The sequence below is a fragment of the Acinonyx jubatus genome, chromosome A2 (assembly GCF_027475565.1).
Source record: "Acinonyx jubatus isolate Ajub_Pintada_27869175 chromosome A2, VMU_Ajub_asm_v1.0, whole genome shotgun sequence".
In the NCBI taxonomy this organism is placed as follows: domain Eukaryota; kingdom Metazoa; phylum Chordata; class Mammalia; order Carnivora; family Felidae; genus Acinonyx; species Acinonyx jubatus.
Window position 1 is genome coordinate 17,922,059 of NC_069383.1, and position 14,574 is coordinate 17,936,632.

Below are 14,574 nucleotides of genomic sequence, written 5' to 3' on the forward strand. Positions count from 1 at the left end.
ACATCACATCATGTGCCCCAGGCCTTAGAACTAGTAGGGAGAGGAGCATCTCAATTCAAATCCAAGCCCCCCCCCCACCCCGCCCCAACCACACGTGTGTACTTTTAGTTACAAAATAGATGTACGCTGATGAAATGCTACATCATATTTTATGTATTGGAGGTCTGTGAAAATGTTCATTAGTAGAAAGGATCGGGGGAAAACCACTGGACCAGAGAATCTATGAGGTCTCTTCCAGCTTTGATAATGAATCTTTCAGGAAGGGTAGGGAGGGTCCAGACTGGCCTGGGCTCTCCTACGAGGTAGGGCTTTGAGAAAGATGGCCTCTTTGCCATGGTTTTCCCAGGATCTGGCTTGCTGGCCTTGGTCTCATGAAGACTCAGTGAGGGGAGACCAGGCCTGGGGGAGCAGAGGGCACTTGCTTCTTTATCTACACTTGAGACCAGAGGTCAGCAACCTCTGACCCTGAAAGGCCACCATCTGGGCCAAACAGGACCTGAGAGAAGACAGAAGGCCGGCCTTATACGCAAGCAGAGGAGGGGCGTGGGGAGGCAAAACCAAGAGGCGAAAAGGAGAAAAGCGTGAGGAAGGGAGGAGAGAATCACACACTGGATTCCCCCTGCAACCTAAGCGTTACTTCTCAGTCCTCTCGGGGTGAGGACTGTCACTCCAGCTCTGGATAGAACAACCACCTTCCATGTGTTATTCACACAGAGAGCGGAGAGCAACCAGTTTTGCTGGAGTTCAAGTGAGAAACAGAACACGCCGTTACTAACAACAAAAGTAATAATAGCTTAGCATTCGTTAAATGCCAGGAAATGTTCTACGTGCTTTACGTACGTTACTTCACTTACTCTTTATAACAATCTTGTGGAGAAAATAAGATCTTCATTCTACAGAAGAATATGCAGCCCAGCGGGGCTGCCCAAGTCGGTAAACGGTAGAACTAGGATTGGGATTTGTCTTTCCACTGCGCCATGATGCCCCTATTTTCATGACTTGTGTGGGGGACAGCCCGCGCTGGGTTGGAGGCACTGACTAATTTTCCTCCGATAGGAAAAGCCACTAGTCCTGATTCCTGGGCCCAGGAACCAGGAGCTCACCAGAAAGTACAAGTCCCAGCGTGACCAGATGATCTGCAAGTGCCTGTCTCTGAGCATATCTTACGCTGCTACCATTGGGGGCCTGACCACCATTATTGGTACCTCCACCAGCCTCATTTTCTTGGAACACTTCAACAAGTAAGTAACTCGCCTGGTCAACAAATATCTACTCGACACCCGCTACATGTCAGGAATGGAACTGGGTGCTAAGGATAGGGCAGGAAATGGACCTAGAGTAGCTTCCATACCAAGAGGGAAAAGAGACATGGAGCATGACAGTTCAGTGGGACTGGAGAGGGGCAGGGTTCTGCTGGGACAGCCCACGGGGGCCACCCAGTCTACAGGGAGAGCAGGCCTCCCCAAAGACGCAGCCTTGGAAGCGAGACCCGAGGCTCGGTGGGAGTACAATGGACGAAGAGAGGTCTTCCAAAGAAAGCAGTGAGTGGCGGACTGAGGCGAGGGAAAAGAGCCCATAAAAGAAAATGGCAGAGGGCAAAAGGTGCAAACGCAGTTGCAAAGGGCCTCTTGAGACGCACGAAGGAGTTTGGACTTCATCTGAAAGGCCATGAGACGTCCTTGAAGCATTTTAGGCAGGGAGTGAGGTGATCGGATTTACAGTTTGGGAAACTGATGGTGGACTGGAAAAGTGGAAAAAGCAGGAAGGAAGCAGGAAGGAAAAGTAGGCGGCAGGAAGATAATTTTGGACAGCACGGCAGATGCCCAGGAGAGAGCTGGCGATGGCCTGCAGACACAGACAGCAGTGGAGAAATGGTCAGATTTGAGAGATGGGCCCGGGAGAGGGAAAGGCCAAGTCTGATTGTCAGACTCATGGCTTCTGCAGCTGGGGGAAGAGAGTCGCCCTTTACCTAAATGAGCAGAAAAATGAAGAAATGTTGACGTGGAGGCTGAGAAGTCCAGATGGATACACAGCTCTGAATCTTATTTTTAGGCTAAAGGCACAGACTTAGTGGCCTGAAGAGCTGTCTCCATGAACATGTAACCCATGTTGTCACATCAACTACCATGCTCAGAAGGGCCCCATACTTAGCTCAATGCTCTGCTGTCACCATCTGAAAATTCTTAATAATTTTTGAACGAGTGGCCCCACATTTGCATGTTGTTCTGGGCCCACAGATTAGATGGCATTGGGTCCTGGTGGGATGCGTGTGGAAAGTGAAGTCAGGAGAGTGAAGGAAATCAATCACTCAGGGAAAACAGAGAGAGTTAAGTAGAGCAGGGACCGTAAATATTAAGCTTGGATATTTTAAAGTAGACTATAAATGAGACAACAAAAGGGATCACCCAGGGAAGAGGAAAATCTGGTGTCATTCCATCAAAGGGAAGAAAGTGTTCAAGGAGGAAGGGGTGGGCTATACTGTTTAAAGTGGCTGAATGGATAAGGAAAAGGACAAAAATGTGTCCGTTTGATTTGGTGACACAGAGGTAACCTAGGCAAGAGCAATTTGGTCAAGAGATTGAAAAGTGAAGCCAAGTGTCAGTGAGGTGAGGAGTATGCTGGAGGTGAGTAGACAGAGAGTTGTCTGTGATGGGAAGGAGAGGTATGGGATGTTGACAAAGGAAGAGTCCAGTGGGGTCAAGAGGGGGTTTTAAGACGGAAGATGTTTAAATGCTGATAGGCATGTCCAGGTGAGAGGAAAATTAAAGTTTTGGGAAAGAGGTGATGATAGATAGAGTGATATCACTGAGAAAACAAGAAAGGATGGGCTCCAGAGCAGAGGGCAGAGAAATTGATCATAGCCAAGAGGATAAACACACCCTTCCATTTAGCAGGAAAGGGAAGGAAGGAAGGAAGGAAGGAAGGAAGGAAGGAAGGAAGGAAGGATTGAAGGGGGAATGGGGGAAGGAAAGAAGGAAGGAGGGAAGGAGGAAAGGAGGGAGGGAGGTGGGGAGGGAGAGATGGAGGGAGGGACGGAAGGAAGGGAGGGAGGAAGGAAGGGAGGAAAGAAGGGGGAAGGATTGAAGGGAGAATGGGGGAAGGAAAGAAGGAAGGAGGGAAGGAGGAAGGGAGAGAAAGGAGGGAGGGAGTTGGGGAGGGAGAGATGGAGGGAGGGAGGAAAGGAAGGAAGGAAGGAAGGAAGGAGAGAGGGAAGGAAGGAGGGAAGGAAGGTAGGAAGGGAGGGAGGGAGGGAGGAAAGGGGGAAGGATTGAAGGGGGAATGGGGGAAGGAAAGAAGGAAGGAGGGAAGGAGGAAGGGAGGGAAAGGAGCAAGGGAGGTGGGGAGAGAGAGATGGAGGGAAGGAAGAAGGAAGGGAGGGAGGGAGGGAGGTGGGGAGGGAGAGATGGAGGGAGGGAGGGAGGGAAGGAAGGAAAGAAGGAAGGGAGGGAGGGAGGGAGATGGGGAGGGAGAGATGGAGGGAGGGAAGGAGGGAAGGAAGAAGGAAAGAAGGGAGGGAGGGAGGTGGGGAGGGAGAGATGGAGGGAGGGAGGGAGGGAGGGAAGGAAGGAAGGAAGGAAGGAAGGAAGGAAGGAAGGAAGGAAGGAAGGAACAAGGAAGGAAGGAACAAGGAAGGAAGGAAGCAAGGGGGGGGGGGGGATGGACCAATGAAAGTTAAGACCAAAGTCTCTGGGACGTGAACTTCACGGAGTCATCACACCATATTATTCTGTCCAAGCTCTGAGTTTCTGCTCTTCAATTTCTGGTTCACTCTGTGGTTGGGCCAATTCATATTCCCTCAGTCTACTTCCTGGCTTGTGTCATAGTACATTTAGTCATCACATTGGCTTACTTGGACAACAGGAATTCTGTGAAAGGAAGGTGGACTCCCTGGATCCCCGCTGGTCTGAAAATGCCACCGTGCTATTTTTCTTGGCACTGGTGAACAGACCACCCCCAGAGTGCATCCTGGCTGCGTTTAAAAAATCTACAAATTGGTTGTTACATTCAGTACATACAGTCACACTTTCTAAAGTGCTATAGATGATATTAGGCCCTAACATTTATCCACAAAAATCTATTTAATCTATCCGAAAAATCCATTCCTTTTCCCGGGTCCAGGAGCAGGGCCTAGGCTTCTATGTACAGAGAACAGATGATGCAAGACTTCATGCCCGTTGGCCCAGCACAGCCCAGAGTGATCACTCAGTGATTTACATGCCCTCTGGTGTCCTTCTAGCTCCCAAAGCCCTTCTCTCCACTGACAGTGACTGACAGTGACTCTGGCCCTTAGGGAGGGCACGAGCTGTCACAACTTCCCAAGAGGCACACCGATGGTAAAGGTAAGCCCACGACCAGGCCACAGTGCAAAACAACAGTGTTGTTTCTCTGTGATGGAAGAGAAGATTAAACACTCTTGCATCCTGTGCTTCCATTGTATTTTCTCTCTGGGGGATTCTTTTCTCGGTCGTTCTCTTTTCCCATGCAGTGTCTAGTGTGAAGAGAGGGGCACAGTCTCCTCCCACCTTAGAGGAGTTCTGTGCCCAGTCCCAACTAGAAGAGCCCAAGGGGAAAGGAATGCAGGTGTTGTCTAGGCTATAGTCGTGGCTCACATGTGGCTCCCCAGGAAACGACACCTGGGCTGGGGCCACCGCCCTGCCTGGTGATGGATGGAGAGTCCTCTGGGTAACCTCCCTGAGACGCTAAGACACCAGTGCATGTTGATCAAAGATTTAGAGATTCTAAGTCATGGTTCTCCTATGGGCACAGTCAACACCGGGAACCCTCCTGATGCTCTCGAGTCCAAACTTCTCCAGAATTGCATCCCCCAGTCAAAGCTCATATTCCTTCAGTGACTTTATCACACAAAGTATACCAGACTGTCCTTTCCATTCTCTGTTGTCCTGAAAAACAGATGAGTAAACATATAAGAAGAATCTTTATATAAATTAAGAGCAAAGAGCTCCCGAGTGGTTCTCCTGAGCGCAAAGTACATACGCTTCAGTGAAATCAGTTTTGGGCGTTTAGGTGCCTTTTTTAAGTTTCCTTCATAATTCTTGGGACCAGTAGAGTTGCGACTGTCAAAGACGTGAGTTCTAGGTAACGTTTTACCTTATTGTTACCATCATCTCTGCCGTTAGCTCTGATGTATGTCTTCTTAAGGAGCATTTAGCTTATTACCCCCAGACACCACATGGGAACCCACCCTTTTCTAATCACTGACCTGGTTTCTTCCCCTCCAGCCAGTACCCAGCTGCAGAGGTGGTCAACTTCGGCACCTGGTTCCTCTTCAGCTTCCCCATCTCCCTCATCATGCTGGTGGTCAGCTGGTTCTGGATGCACTGGCTGTTCCTGGGCTGCAAGTGAGTCCCTGGGCCCTGCGAGCAAGGCACCGAGGCTCTCCCGTCCATCCAAAGTCATGGTGCGCGCCGTGGAGAGCACTCCTCGGGGAGCCACCAATAACCATGGAGGACGCATGAGGAGAACGCACTGTACTAGATGGGGAGTCAGGCGTCACCTGTTCTAGACCCTCTAAACATACATGGACTCTGCACTTCACTATGAGCTCCACAGTGGAATGTTCTTAATTCCAACTAGCTGGTTAAAGGAACTGCCTGATTTAGAACAAGTGTGAATGGTGGGTGGTTAATGTAGTTTCATTTCCTTCAAAGCATACGGAGTAATTTGAACTAATTTCTAAAGAAACGTGACTCCAAGTAGAAGTTTCTTTAGGCTTTGTTTTATACACGTGACTGATTTATACTTAGTAGTTGCGTGAAATATGCTCATATTTCTCAGAATCAAAAGTTAGCTATTCCTCCTGCAATATAATTTCTAACATTAATCTGCTTAGGAAGTCTTTTCTTCATAACCATAAGTTGACCAGCCTCAAACACATAAAGGGAAGATGCACATGATGTTTTGATATTGGTCCACGGGACCCAAGACTCCCATTGCTCAGGGAATGTTCTCTGAGCAGACTTTAAAAAAAAATTTTTTTTTTAATGTTTATTTTTGAGAGAGAGAGAGAGAGCGCGCAAGCAGGGGAGGGGCTGAGGGAGACACAGAATCTGAAGCAGGCTCCAGGCTCTGAGCTGTCAGCACAGAGCCCTACGTGGGGCTTGAACTCACAAATTGCGAGACCATGACCTGAGCTGAAGTCGGATGCTCAACAAACTGAGCCACCCAGCCACCCCCAGACTTTTTTTTTTTTTTAATAACACAGAGGCTACTATGACATCAATGACAGCCGCATACTTCTATACCTCCAGCGCGTAGAAAACAACCCCATGTAAATACACTTGCCCAAGTCTGTAAGACATGACTTCACACCGATACACCAGATATATACCCAGATAAATATGCCCAAAAGCCTATGGGAGAGGCTGATGAGAGGCTGTGAAACCTGGCACAAAAAAAGTTGTAGGGTATCGGGTGCCTGGCTCAATCGGTTAAGCATCTGACTTGGCGCAGGTCACGGTCTCATGGTTCATGAGTTTGAGCCCCACATCGGGCTCTGCACTGACAGCGCTGAGCCTGCTTTGGATTCTCTGTCTCGTTCTTTCGCTCATTCTTCCTCCTCAGTTTTAGAGAGACCTGCTCTCTGAGCAAGAAGAAGAAGACCAAAAGGGAAGCGTTGTCAGAGAAGAGGATCCAAGAGGAATATGAAAAGCTGGGAGCCATTAGGTAAAAATCAGCTATTCACCTTCTCTTCCCCAGGAAAGCATGGCAGGTAAAGTGAGCACATAAGCAGCCTTGTTCTCGACAGTCCCTTGAGCTGGGGGAGTTTTCCGCAACTATGAATCCAGGCATTTAGAACTGCTACTTAATGCCCAAGTCCGGCTGGCCCAGACTCCAGATGGCCACCCTTCCCATTTACCATATTCGAAGTCCAAGGTATAGCCGTGGTGTGGGTGTGGATGTCATACGTGGGGTAGCCGGGGAAAGATGTGCGAGTCAGTACAGCCACACTCTTGGGGACAGGCCCAATTCCCCGTAAAGTCAGCCCCCTCACACTGCTCTGAATGGGCCACCGCTGGTCCACGGACACTCCTAGGGAGCTGGGGCGGGGGGTGGGGGGTGGGGGGGGGATTCGGGCATCATCAGATACAGACTTGAAGACACCCCCATCCTCAGCAATTTCCATCGGCTTTCCCCAGTGACCTCGTGTCCCATCTGGGGCCGTTTCTCCGTTGATGGCAATTGGCACGTACAGTTTGGGCAAAAGGATCCCGGTATAAGCAGTATTTTTAAATGTTTTAATTTATAAAAGGAATACATGTTCACTGTAGAACATTTAGGACATAAGGAAAATATAAAAGAAAAAACTAAAGTCGACTTTTATTTATTCAGTGTTAACTGTCAACAACTCTTAACATAATGCACTCTTCCTTATATGCTTGTTTTGTGCAAAATTATATCTATTTTTGCTAAAATTCAATCCAAACTAAACACAGTATTATATCTTGCCTCCCGCCCCCCCACTTAGGATTAGGCTGTCGTTATATTCCCAGGCCATTAACTCTGCTATGCAAACACGATCATTAAATGTATCTCATTTGAGCCTACAGTTATACCAAAATGTACCTGATGTCATGGAATATCGCTGAATATGTAGGTTGTTTCCATTTTCAATGTTGAATTCTTAAATAGGTAACATAGCACTGGCATTTCTGGTTATTTCCTTGCATGAAAGCAAGGACCGAGTTGAAGGCTCCAGATATACATCAGCACATTCCCTCAAAAAGGTTGTTGCAGCTCTTGCCCTCACCAGCAGCGTTCGGGGGCCTGTTCCACCGCATTCTCCTCGGAGGCCGTACTGTGTTTTGTCTTATTTTCTTTTTAATGTGTGTTTATTTATTTTGAGAGAGAGGAAGAGCGAGAGCAGGGTTGGGGCAGAGAGAGAGAGGAAGAGAGAGAATCCCAAGCAGGCTCTGCGCTGTCTCGCGGACCGCGAGATCATGACCTGAGCCGAAACCAAGAGTCAGACGCTTAACCTTAACCGCGTGAGCCACCGGGCGCCCCGTGGACCTCGTGTTGTTGTACAACCGCATCCCGCTGTGCCACCCTATATCTCCTCCCGCCTCACCTCGAGGAGCCGCGGTTAACGCCACGTGTTCTGGCACCTTCTCAGCCCGCTTCCCACTTCCCGGCAGCCGCTCAGCGCCGTGGGCTGGTGGCTCTGAGCCCCGAACGCCGGAGCGCCTGCAGCGAAGTGAAAAACATGCAGACTTCCCGGTTCCCGGAGCAGCTCTTCCTGTTGTATTTCGTAGCTACCCTGAAATGGTAACCGGATTTTTCTTCATCCTGATGACCGTGCTGTGGTTTACCCGGGAGCCTGGCTTTGTTCCTGGCTGGGATTCTTTCTTTGAAAAGTAAGTGATGTTGTCTCCTCCTTAAGGAGACACCCCCCCCCCCCCCCCCCCGCCGCCCACATACACACACAGAGCCTTCAGGCAGGTCCCACCTGTGTCCCTCCTCCATTCTTAAGGGCAGCGCTCTTCTGTTCCCTGGAAAGTCCCTCTTTTAAGGGAAGCCAGAGCGTGGGGTCAGGAAGAAAATGGCCACGTGGCCTCTGTGTGTCGCGTTGGGATGTGGTGCTGCCCCTTACCAGTCGTGTGACCTTGGTCTTGTTAGTGGAGCTGCCTCACAGGCGGCTCTGAGGGTTCAAGATCAGCTGTGAGAGTGGTGGCTGAGGCCTTGGCAGGGAGAGGCAGGCAGAGGCCCCCGTGCCACCCCGGCAGGACCTCAGAGGGCCGGGGCCACCGCTCTCTCTCAGCACGGCTTCTCCTTGGAGCAAAGACACACGTGGAGGTGTGGCCCTTGCAGGAAAGAGAACTCATCCTTTTCCCTTCCCCTTCACTGAAATCACTCCCGATGTCTCCTTCTCTAGGGCCCGTAGATCCACACTAGACATCCACCTTAGCCAGGCCCAGACTCCAGACATCGACCGCTGCCCATTAAACCCACCGCTGGCTAGTGGGGCAACAGGTGCAGGAGGGAAGGCTGACCGCCCTCCAGCCTGGGTCCCAAAGAGAGGCCCCGCGTCCAGAGGGACTGTTCTGAGACATCGTGCGACCCTCCTCCTCCAGCCCTGCCTGTCTCTTTGCTAGGAAGGGCTACCGCACGGATGCCACAGTCTCCGTTTTCCTCGGCTTCCTCCTTTTCCTGATCCCAGCAAAGAAGCCTTGCTTTGGGAAGAAGAGTGACGGTGAGAGAAGAAGCTGGGGCTGGCCCTAGTCAATAATACCCAAGTCAGAAGTGGGGAAAGGAGATTTACCGAGGCTGTTCTGAGTGCCTCCCCCGTACCCCACGATAGAGGCAGAGCCCTCTCCCAAATCATCGGTTCAGCAATTAGGCCCTTACTCCACGAATCCCACCTATTAGGGTTCATCTGGCTCTACCTCTGTCTACCTGTGATCCAGGGCAGAACCAGGAGCCCTCCCGGGGGACGGAGCCCATCATCACCTGGAAGGACTTCCAGAAGACCATGCCCTGGGAGATTGTCATTCTGGTGGGAGGAGGCTATGCTCTGGCTTCAGGCAGCAAGGTAACTCTTGAATTCTGTTGTCACTGGGCCGAAGAATTTTCAAGCTGCTTTACCTAATGGCCATTTTGCTTCTGGGAGGAAGATTCAAAGGCACGGAGGGAGAGGTGAATGGTCACCCAAGGGAACAGTCCAGATGGGAGTGGCCATCCCGTGTCCTGTTCCTGCCCTGAGCTCCTAAGCTAATGCTGCTGGGAACAGAGCTACAGACCAGCTGAGCTATGGGCTCTTGGCACATGGGCGCTCACACCTCACTCACTGGCCCACGCAGCCACAAGCAAAACATTGGATTTTATAGCCATCTCCCTGTGGGCGTGTGACAGTGGTGTTAGGAGACGTGTCTGTAAGGGCCCGGAGACACCCTGCACTGACACACGGAGAACTACTCCTCAGTCAGTCCTTACGCATATATTGAGCCCCTTGGGAGAATGCACGCTAACGCTCAGGCATATGCTGTAAACGCGCCCTGATTTCCTGACTGGGCACAACTGGGATGAGATCTTATAAAGGGGGCCAGTGGGAAAGCGTTAGCCCTTCCTGAAATAGAGAATGATCCTCACAATGAATCAGGTTCACACCGTTTGTCCTTTGACCTTTGCTATATTCATTAACTTGGCTCACTCCTGACTGCCCACTCATTGAGGGCCAGTGCTATCTGCATCACTAATAATAAGGTCAAAGAATCCTACACTTGGAAGGAACCTTGGAGGACACTGGGTCCCGTCTACCCAATGAGAGAATTCCCTGCACGACACCCCTGGGCTTGAACACCACCAGTGACCGGGTATTCTTGAGCAGGGAACAGAGAATCGTTCTTTACATTCAGCTCAGGTCCTCTGTCTGTCTTCCACTGTTGGCTCTGACTCTGTCCTCTGGAGCCCCATCCTAGGTAATAATTATTAAAATAATAAAAAGTTATTAGATCCCCTTAGATCTTTTTTTTTTTTTTTCCTCTCTCAACTAAAAGTCCCTAGTTCCTTCAACCATTCATCAAGAAATAGTGACCCCTTACCACGCTGGTCTCTCTCCTCACCACTCACTACACTTTGACCCTGACCTTATTCAAACGTGGTCCAGAGGCGGTCAGTCTACTGCAGAGTCAAGTAGTCCTATTACTCCAGCCCCAACTCTCACCTCTGATCCAAGCACCATTCTGTATTTTTATGGACGCTTTTACAAGGCCTCAACGGCACTCATGTCAACACTTATGTTGAAATTGCAGCCAATTAAAACCCCCATTCTGGAGGCGCCTGGGTGGCTCAGTGCGTTAAGCATCCGACTCTGGCTCAGGTCATGATCTCACGGTTTGTGAGTTGCATCGGGCTGGCAGCGCAGAGCTCGCTCGCTTCAGATCCTTTGTCTTTCTCTCTCTCTGCCCCTCTCCCACTCGTGCTTTTTCTCTCCCTCTCTCTCTCTCAAAAATAAACAACACAATTTTAAACCCTCATTCTTTTAACTCTTAGCCACTATTAAACTTCAAGTCTTTCAACCAATTCTGTATACATGCTGTTGGTATTTCTGATTCCAAGTTCAGAATATCATACTTATCTTTTTTGAATTTCAGTTGTTAGTTTTGGCCCCTGAGTCTAGCCTGGAAAGATTTTTTTTTTTTTAAACCTAAATTGTGTATGTACTACAGATAGCATAGTTGATATTTCTGTACAATCTAATGACTCTACTAATTTTAGTAATATAATTCAAGTATGACAGTGATTCCTACCGAGTTTGAAATCATTTCAGTCTTGACATGAGGAAAATCCAATGTAAAATGCATACCAAGGTTTAAAAAAAAGTAAGACTTCCTTTTGGTGCTTTTTTCTAACTTCGCAATCCAATTTATCAATTTATTTTTAAATTTATCGATTTATCCTGTCTTTGTCCAGTGGGCCAGGTTTAATGTGCTAGACGAGATAATGATTACAGAGTTCCTGTAGGCCTCAAAGCTCTGTACCAAACCATGAATTGCTGTAGTCCCCGCATGTTGGATTTGCAGCTCTCGGTCAAGGCTCCCAGGTAAAAGGGCCACAGCAGAGAGAATTCTGAAGGCCTTCGGTCACCAGCTGCCTATGAGCTCGCCTTGGGGTGCTATAGAAATCAAGTAGCCTTTGATGAATTCAGCAAAAGGGAGAAAAAGCCTGCTGACGATGCGGTGAGGCTGTCTTTAACAGCAAAATATGAGTAGGACTTGACCCTTGAGGAGTTATAAGATGTCTCACCTTGCTTTCAGCCCTACTCTCCAGTCCTTTAGTGCGTCTGCAGTCTCCAGGGTACTCAGGGGACAGCAGAGCACATCAACCACAGGACGGAGAGGAAAAGGGAGGGAGGGAGGAGAATGCATATGGCGACCTGGGGTTTTTAGTACAAGGATTCAATGGTGTCCTTCATTTTTTAGGGGAGGGAGGGAATCTTCACCATTGGCAAATGAACAGTTCTCAACCAAATAAGTTATTCCAAGAGGGAATATTCATTTATTGGAGCAGATCGATGTACTTTTTGCTAATGGAAAAGGTTCAAGAGTGGCAGCATGCCTTTATATCTTGTGTCATGAAAAAGCACTGACAATTGTAGATCCTGATGTCAGCCATGATGAGATTGAACCTGAAACAGGTTGGGACTGTATGACTCGGCTTCTGGGTCACCTTCCCAGGAGGAGGCACCTTCCCACTAAGTGGAGATAGACCCGTAATCCTCTCCTTCGTCACTCATGTAAAGCTTCTAGTGTTCAGCCCTGCCCACTGACTCCCCCAAAACCACAGGAAAGGTCATTATCCAAAGATGTTGATAATTTTCACCCTTTCACAGGTGATAAGAGAGCTAGATTTCAAAAGCAGAAGTGAGGATTACACTGGGGAGTCTGTGTAAAAAGCACTGTTGACTGAATACCCAGAGTGAGAATGTCAGAAGCTGGAGAGAGTAAGGAGATTGACATTGAGGGGCTAGTCGCCCCCAAAATCTCTAGCCCCTACCAAGCCATTATACAATCATAAAGAATTTTCTGGGCTATGGGGTGCCTGGGTGGCTCAGTCGGTTGAGCGTCCGACTTCGGCTCAGGTCACGATCTCGCGGTCCATGAGTTCGAGCCCTGTGTCAGGCTCTGGGCTGATGGCTCAGAGCCTGGAGCCCACTTCCGATTCTGTGTCTCCCTCTCTCTCTGCCCCTCCCCCGTTCATGCTCTTTGTCTGTCTCAAAAATAAACATAAACATTAAAAAAAAAAATTAAAAAAAAAAAAAGAATTTTCTGGGCTATAAAAACTGTCTAATTAATCATCAAATCAGTAATGCCTCTGGGTCCAGTCTGCCTGAAAATAGGGAGGCAAATTAGATGACTCCTGGTGGTTCCTTTCAGCGCCCCCCCCCCCCCACATCCCTGACCTTCTGGAGTCTAAGAATTCCATTGGGAATGGGTGTTTCCTCCTTTCTTCTTATTGTATCACCTGTGTTCCTGCAGAGCTCTGGCCTCTCCACATGGATTGGGCACCAGATGTTGTCTCTGAGTAGCCTCCCACCGTGGGCCATCACCCTGTTGGCATGCATCCTGGTGTCCATTGTCACAGAGTTTGTGAGCAACCCAGCCACCATCACCATCTTCCTGCCTATCCTATGCAGCCTGGTGAGTGGGGCAGGGCTCCCAGGTGTCCAGATGGGCTCCCCCGGGCCCAGGGAGCAGTTCCATGGCTGCCCCTCTCCTCTGGTCATTGCCATGGCCTTCACTGATTGGTGCTCAAGCCATAGTTTGGAGATGACGTCTTTCAAAGAGCCACGGAGAAGTAAATCAATAAATTAACAGATTGTAGCAAGGCTTCTAGAAAATCCTTTCCGAAACACAGGATTAGTTTTGAGGCAGTTCTGAATGGACAAAATAACTTTAAAACCCTAGGATTCCAATTCCTCACCACCATCGAATTTCTTTCTGTCCTAAGACGTAACAGGAGGGCAGGAGGAATAACTACAGAAAATGGAGGCAAAATGCCCCCAGGAGCACATTCAGCTGTAAAGACCGAGACTGCAGCATCACCACCTCCCCCCAATCTCTCTGTCCAGGAGAGTCTGAGAATTGAGGGCAACACCAGCCTTACCCCACGGTCTCAGAACAGTCTGTTACTGACGGACCAGGGGAGGAGAGCAACTGCCAGATCTTAGCCCGGCTGAGCAGCGCCCAAAGTAACGCCCCAGACACGATGCTGCGTCTGTCCCATCCACGGGCTGCAACCTAGAAAACAAAGGCTCCTCCCCATCCCCCACAAAATGATAACTTTCAGCTCTTTTTAACCCCAAACTACCCCCGGTCACTCTCTCTGCTCATTGCTCAGATGTCTCCCTCCGTCACCTGTGTGAGCCCGGGAGGGCACTTAGTTAAAACCCCTCAACGACGAGGGCAAGGCCATGGGTTCAAATCCCATGCAAAGCAAACATCTTACTTAGAAAAAAAGCCAAACAACCTTGGTTCTGCACCCCAACGATGAAGGACCCCCACTCCAATCAAAGCAGCTTATTCATGAGATTTGAGCTCGAAGGATGAATCTCTCAGCTAAGGAGTAAAATTAGACCAGCCCCAAGAAATGAAACATCCCTTCCAGGAGGGAACTTAAGGCCCATGTTTCCATGGGGAGAGAGGGAGCAGCATGAGCCCATTTGGGTTGCCCAGCACTGTATGCCCTTGAGGGTAGTGATTTAACTACCCCCAGCGCGTGGTCTCCAGCCAAGGTTAGCGAACACCAAACCATCATTGAAAGCGTGCCTGCGATGCTGAGCCCAAGAAACGCCAGCATAATCTCGACGCTAACGTGTCTGTGAATTCTCTCCTCTCCTAGTCCGAAACGCTGCACATTAATCCACTCTACACCCTGATCCCAGTCACCATGTGCATCTCCTTTGCAGTGATGCTGCCCGTGGGCAATCCCCCCAACGCCATCGTCTTCGGCTATGGGCACTGCCAGATCAAAGATATGGTGAGTCGCGGCCGCCCTCTTCCCACCAGCCCCGGCGGCCGGGAGGACTTCTCCTGAACTTTATCATTTTGTGGCAGCGCC

General features: G+C 49.5%; 1 protein-coding gene across 3 annotated transcripts in view; it reads left to right on the plus strand.

Annotated features, from left to right (window-relative positions):
• Nucleotides 1–14,574, plus strand: part of SLC13A4 (solute carrier family 13 member 4) — a 49,168-nt gene that overhangs the window by 27,306 nt on the left and 7,288 nt on the right. For all 3 annotated transcript variants that reach the window (XM_053218046.1, XM_027075545.2, XM_053218047.1), the window contains 8 exons: nt 1,057–1,241; nt 5,241–5,360; nt 6,583–6,684; nt 8,271–8,372; nt 9,111–9,208; nt 9,423–9,547; nt 12,993–13,154; nt 14,356–14,493. In XM_053218046.1, the coding sequence (XP_053074021.1) occupies nt 1,057–1,241; nt 5,241–5,360; nt 6,583–6,684; nt 8,271–8,372; nt 9,111–9,208; nt 9,423–9,547; nt 12,993–13,154; nt 14,356–14,493 (1,032 nt within the window). The remainder of the gene's footprint in view (nt 1–1,056; nt 1,242–5,240; nt 5,361–6,582; nt 6,685–8,270; nt 8,373–9,110; nt 9,209–9,422; nt 9,548–12,992; nt 13,155–14,355; nt 14,494–14,574) is intronic.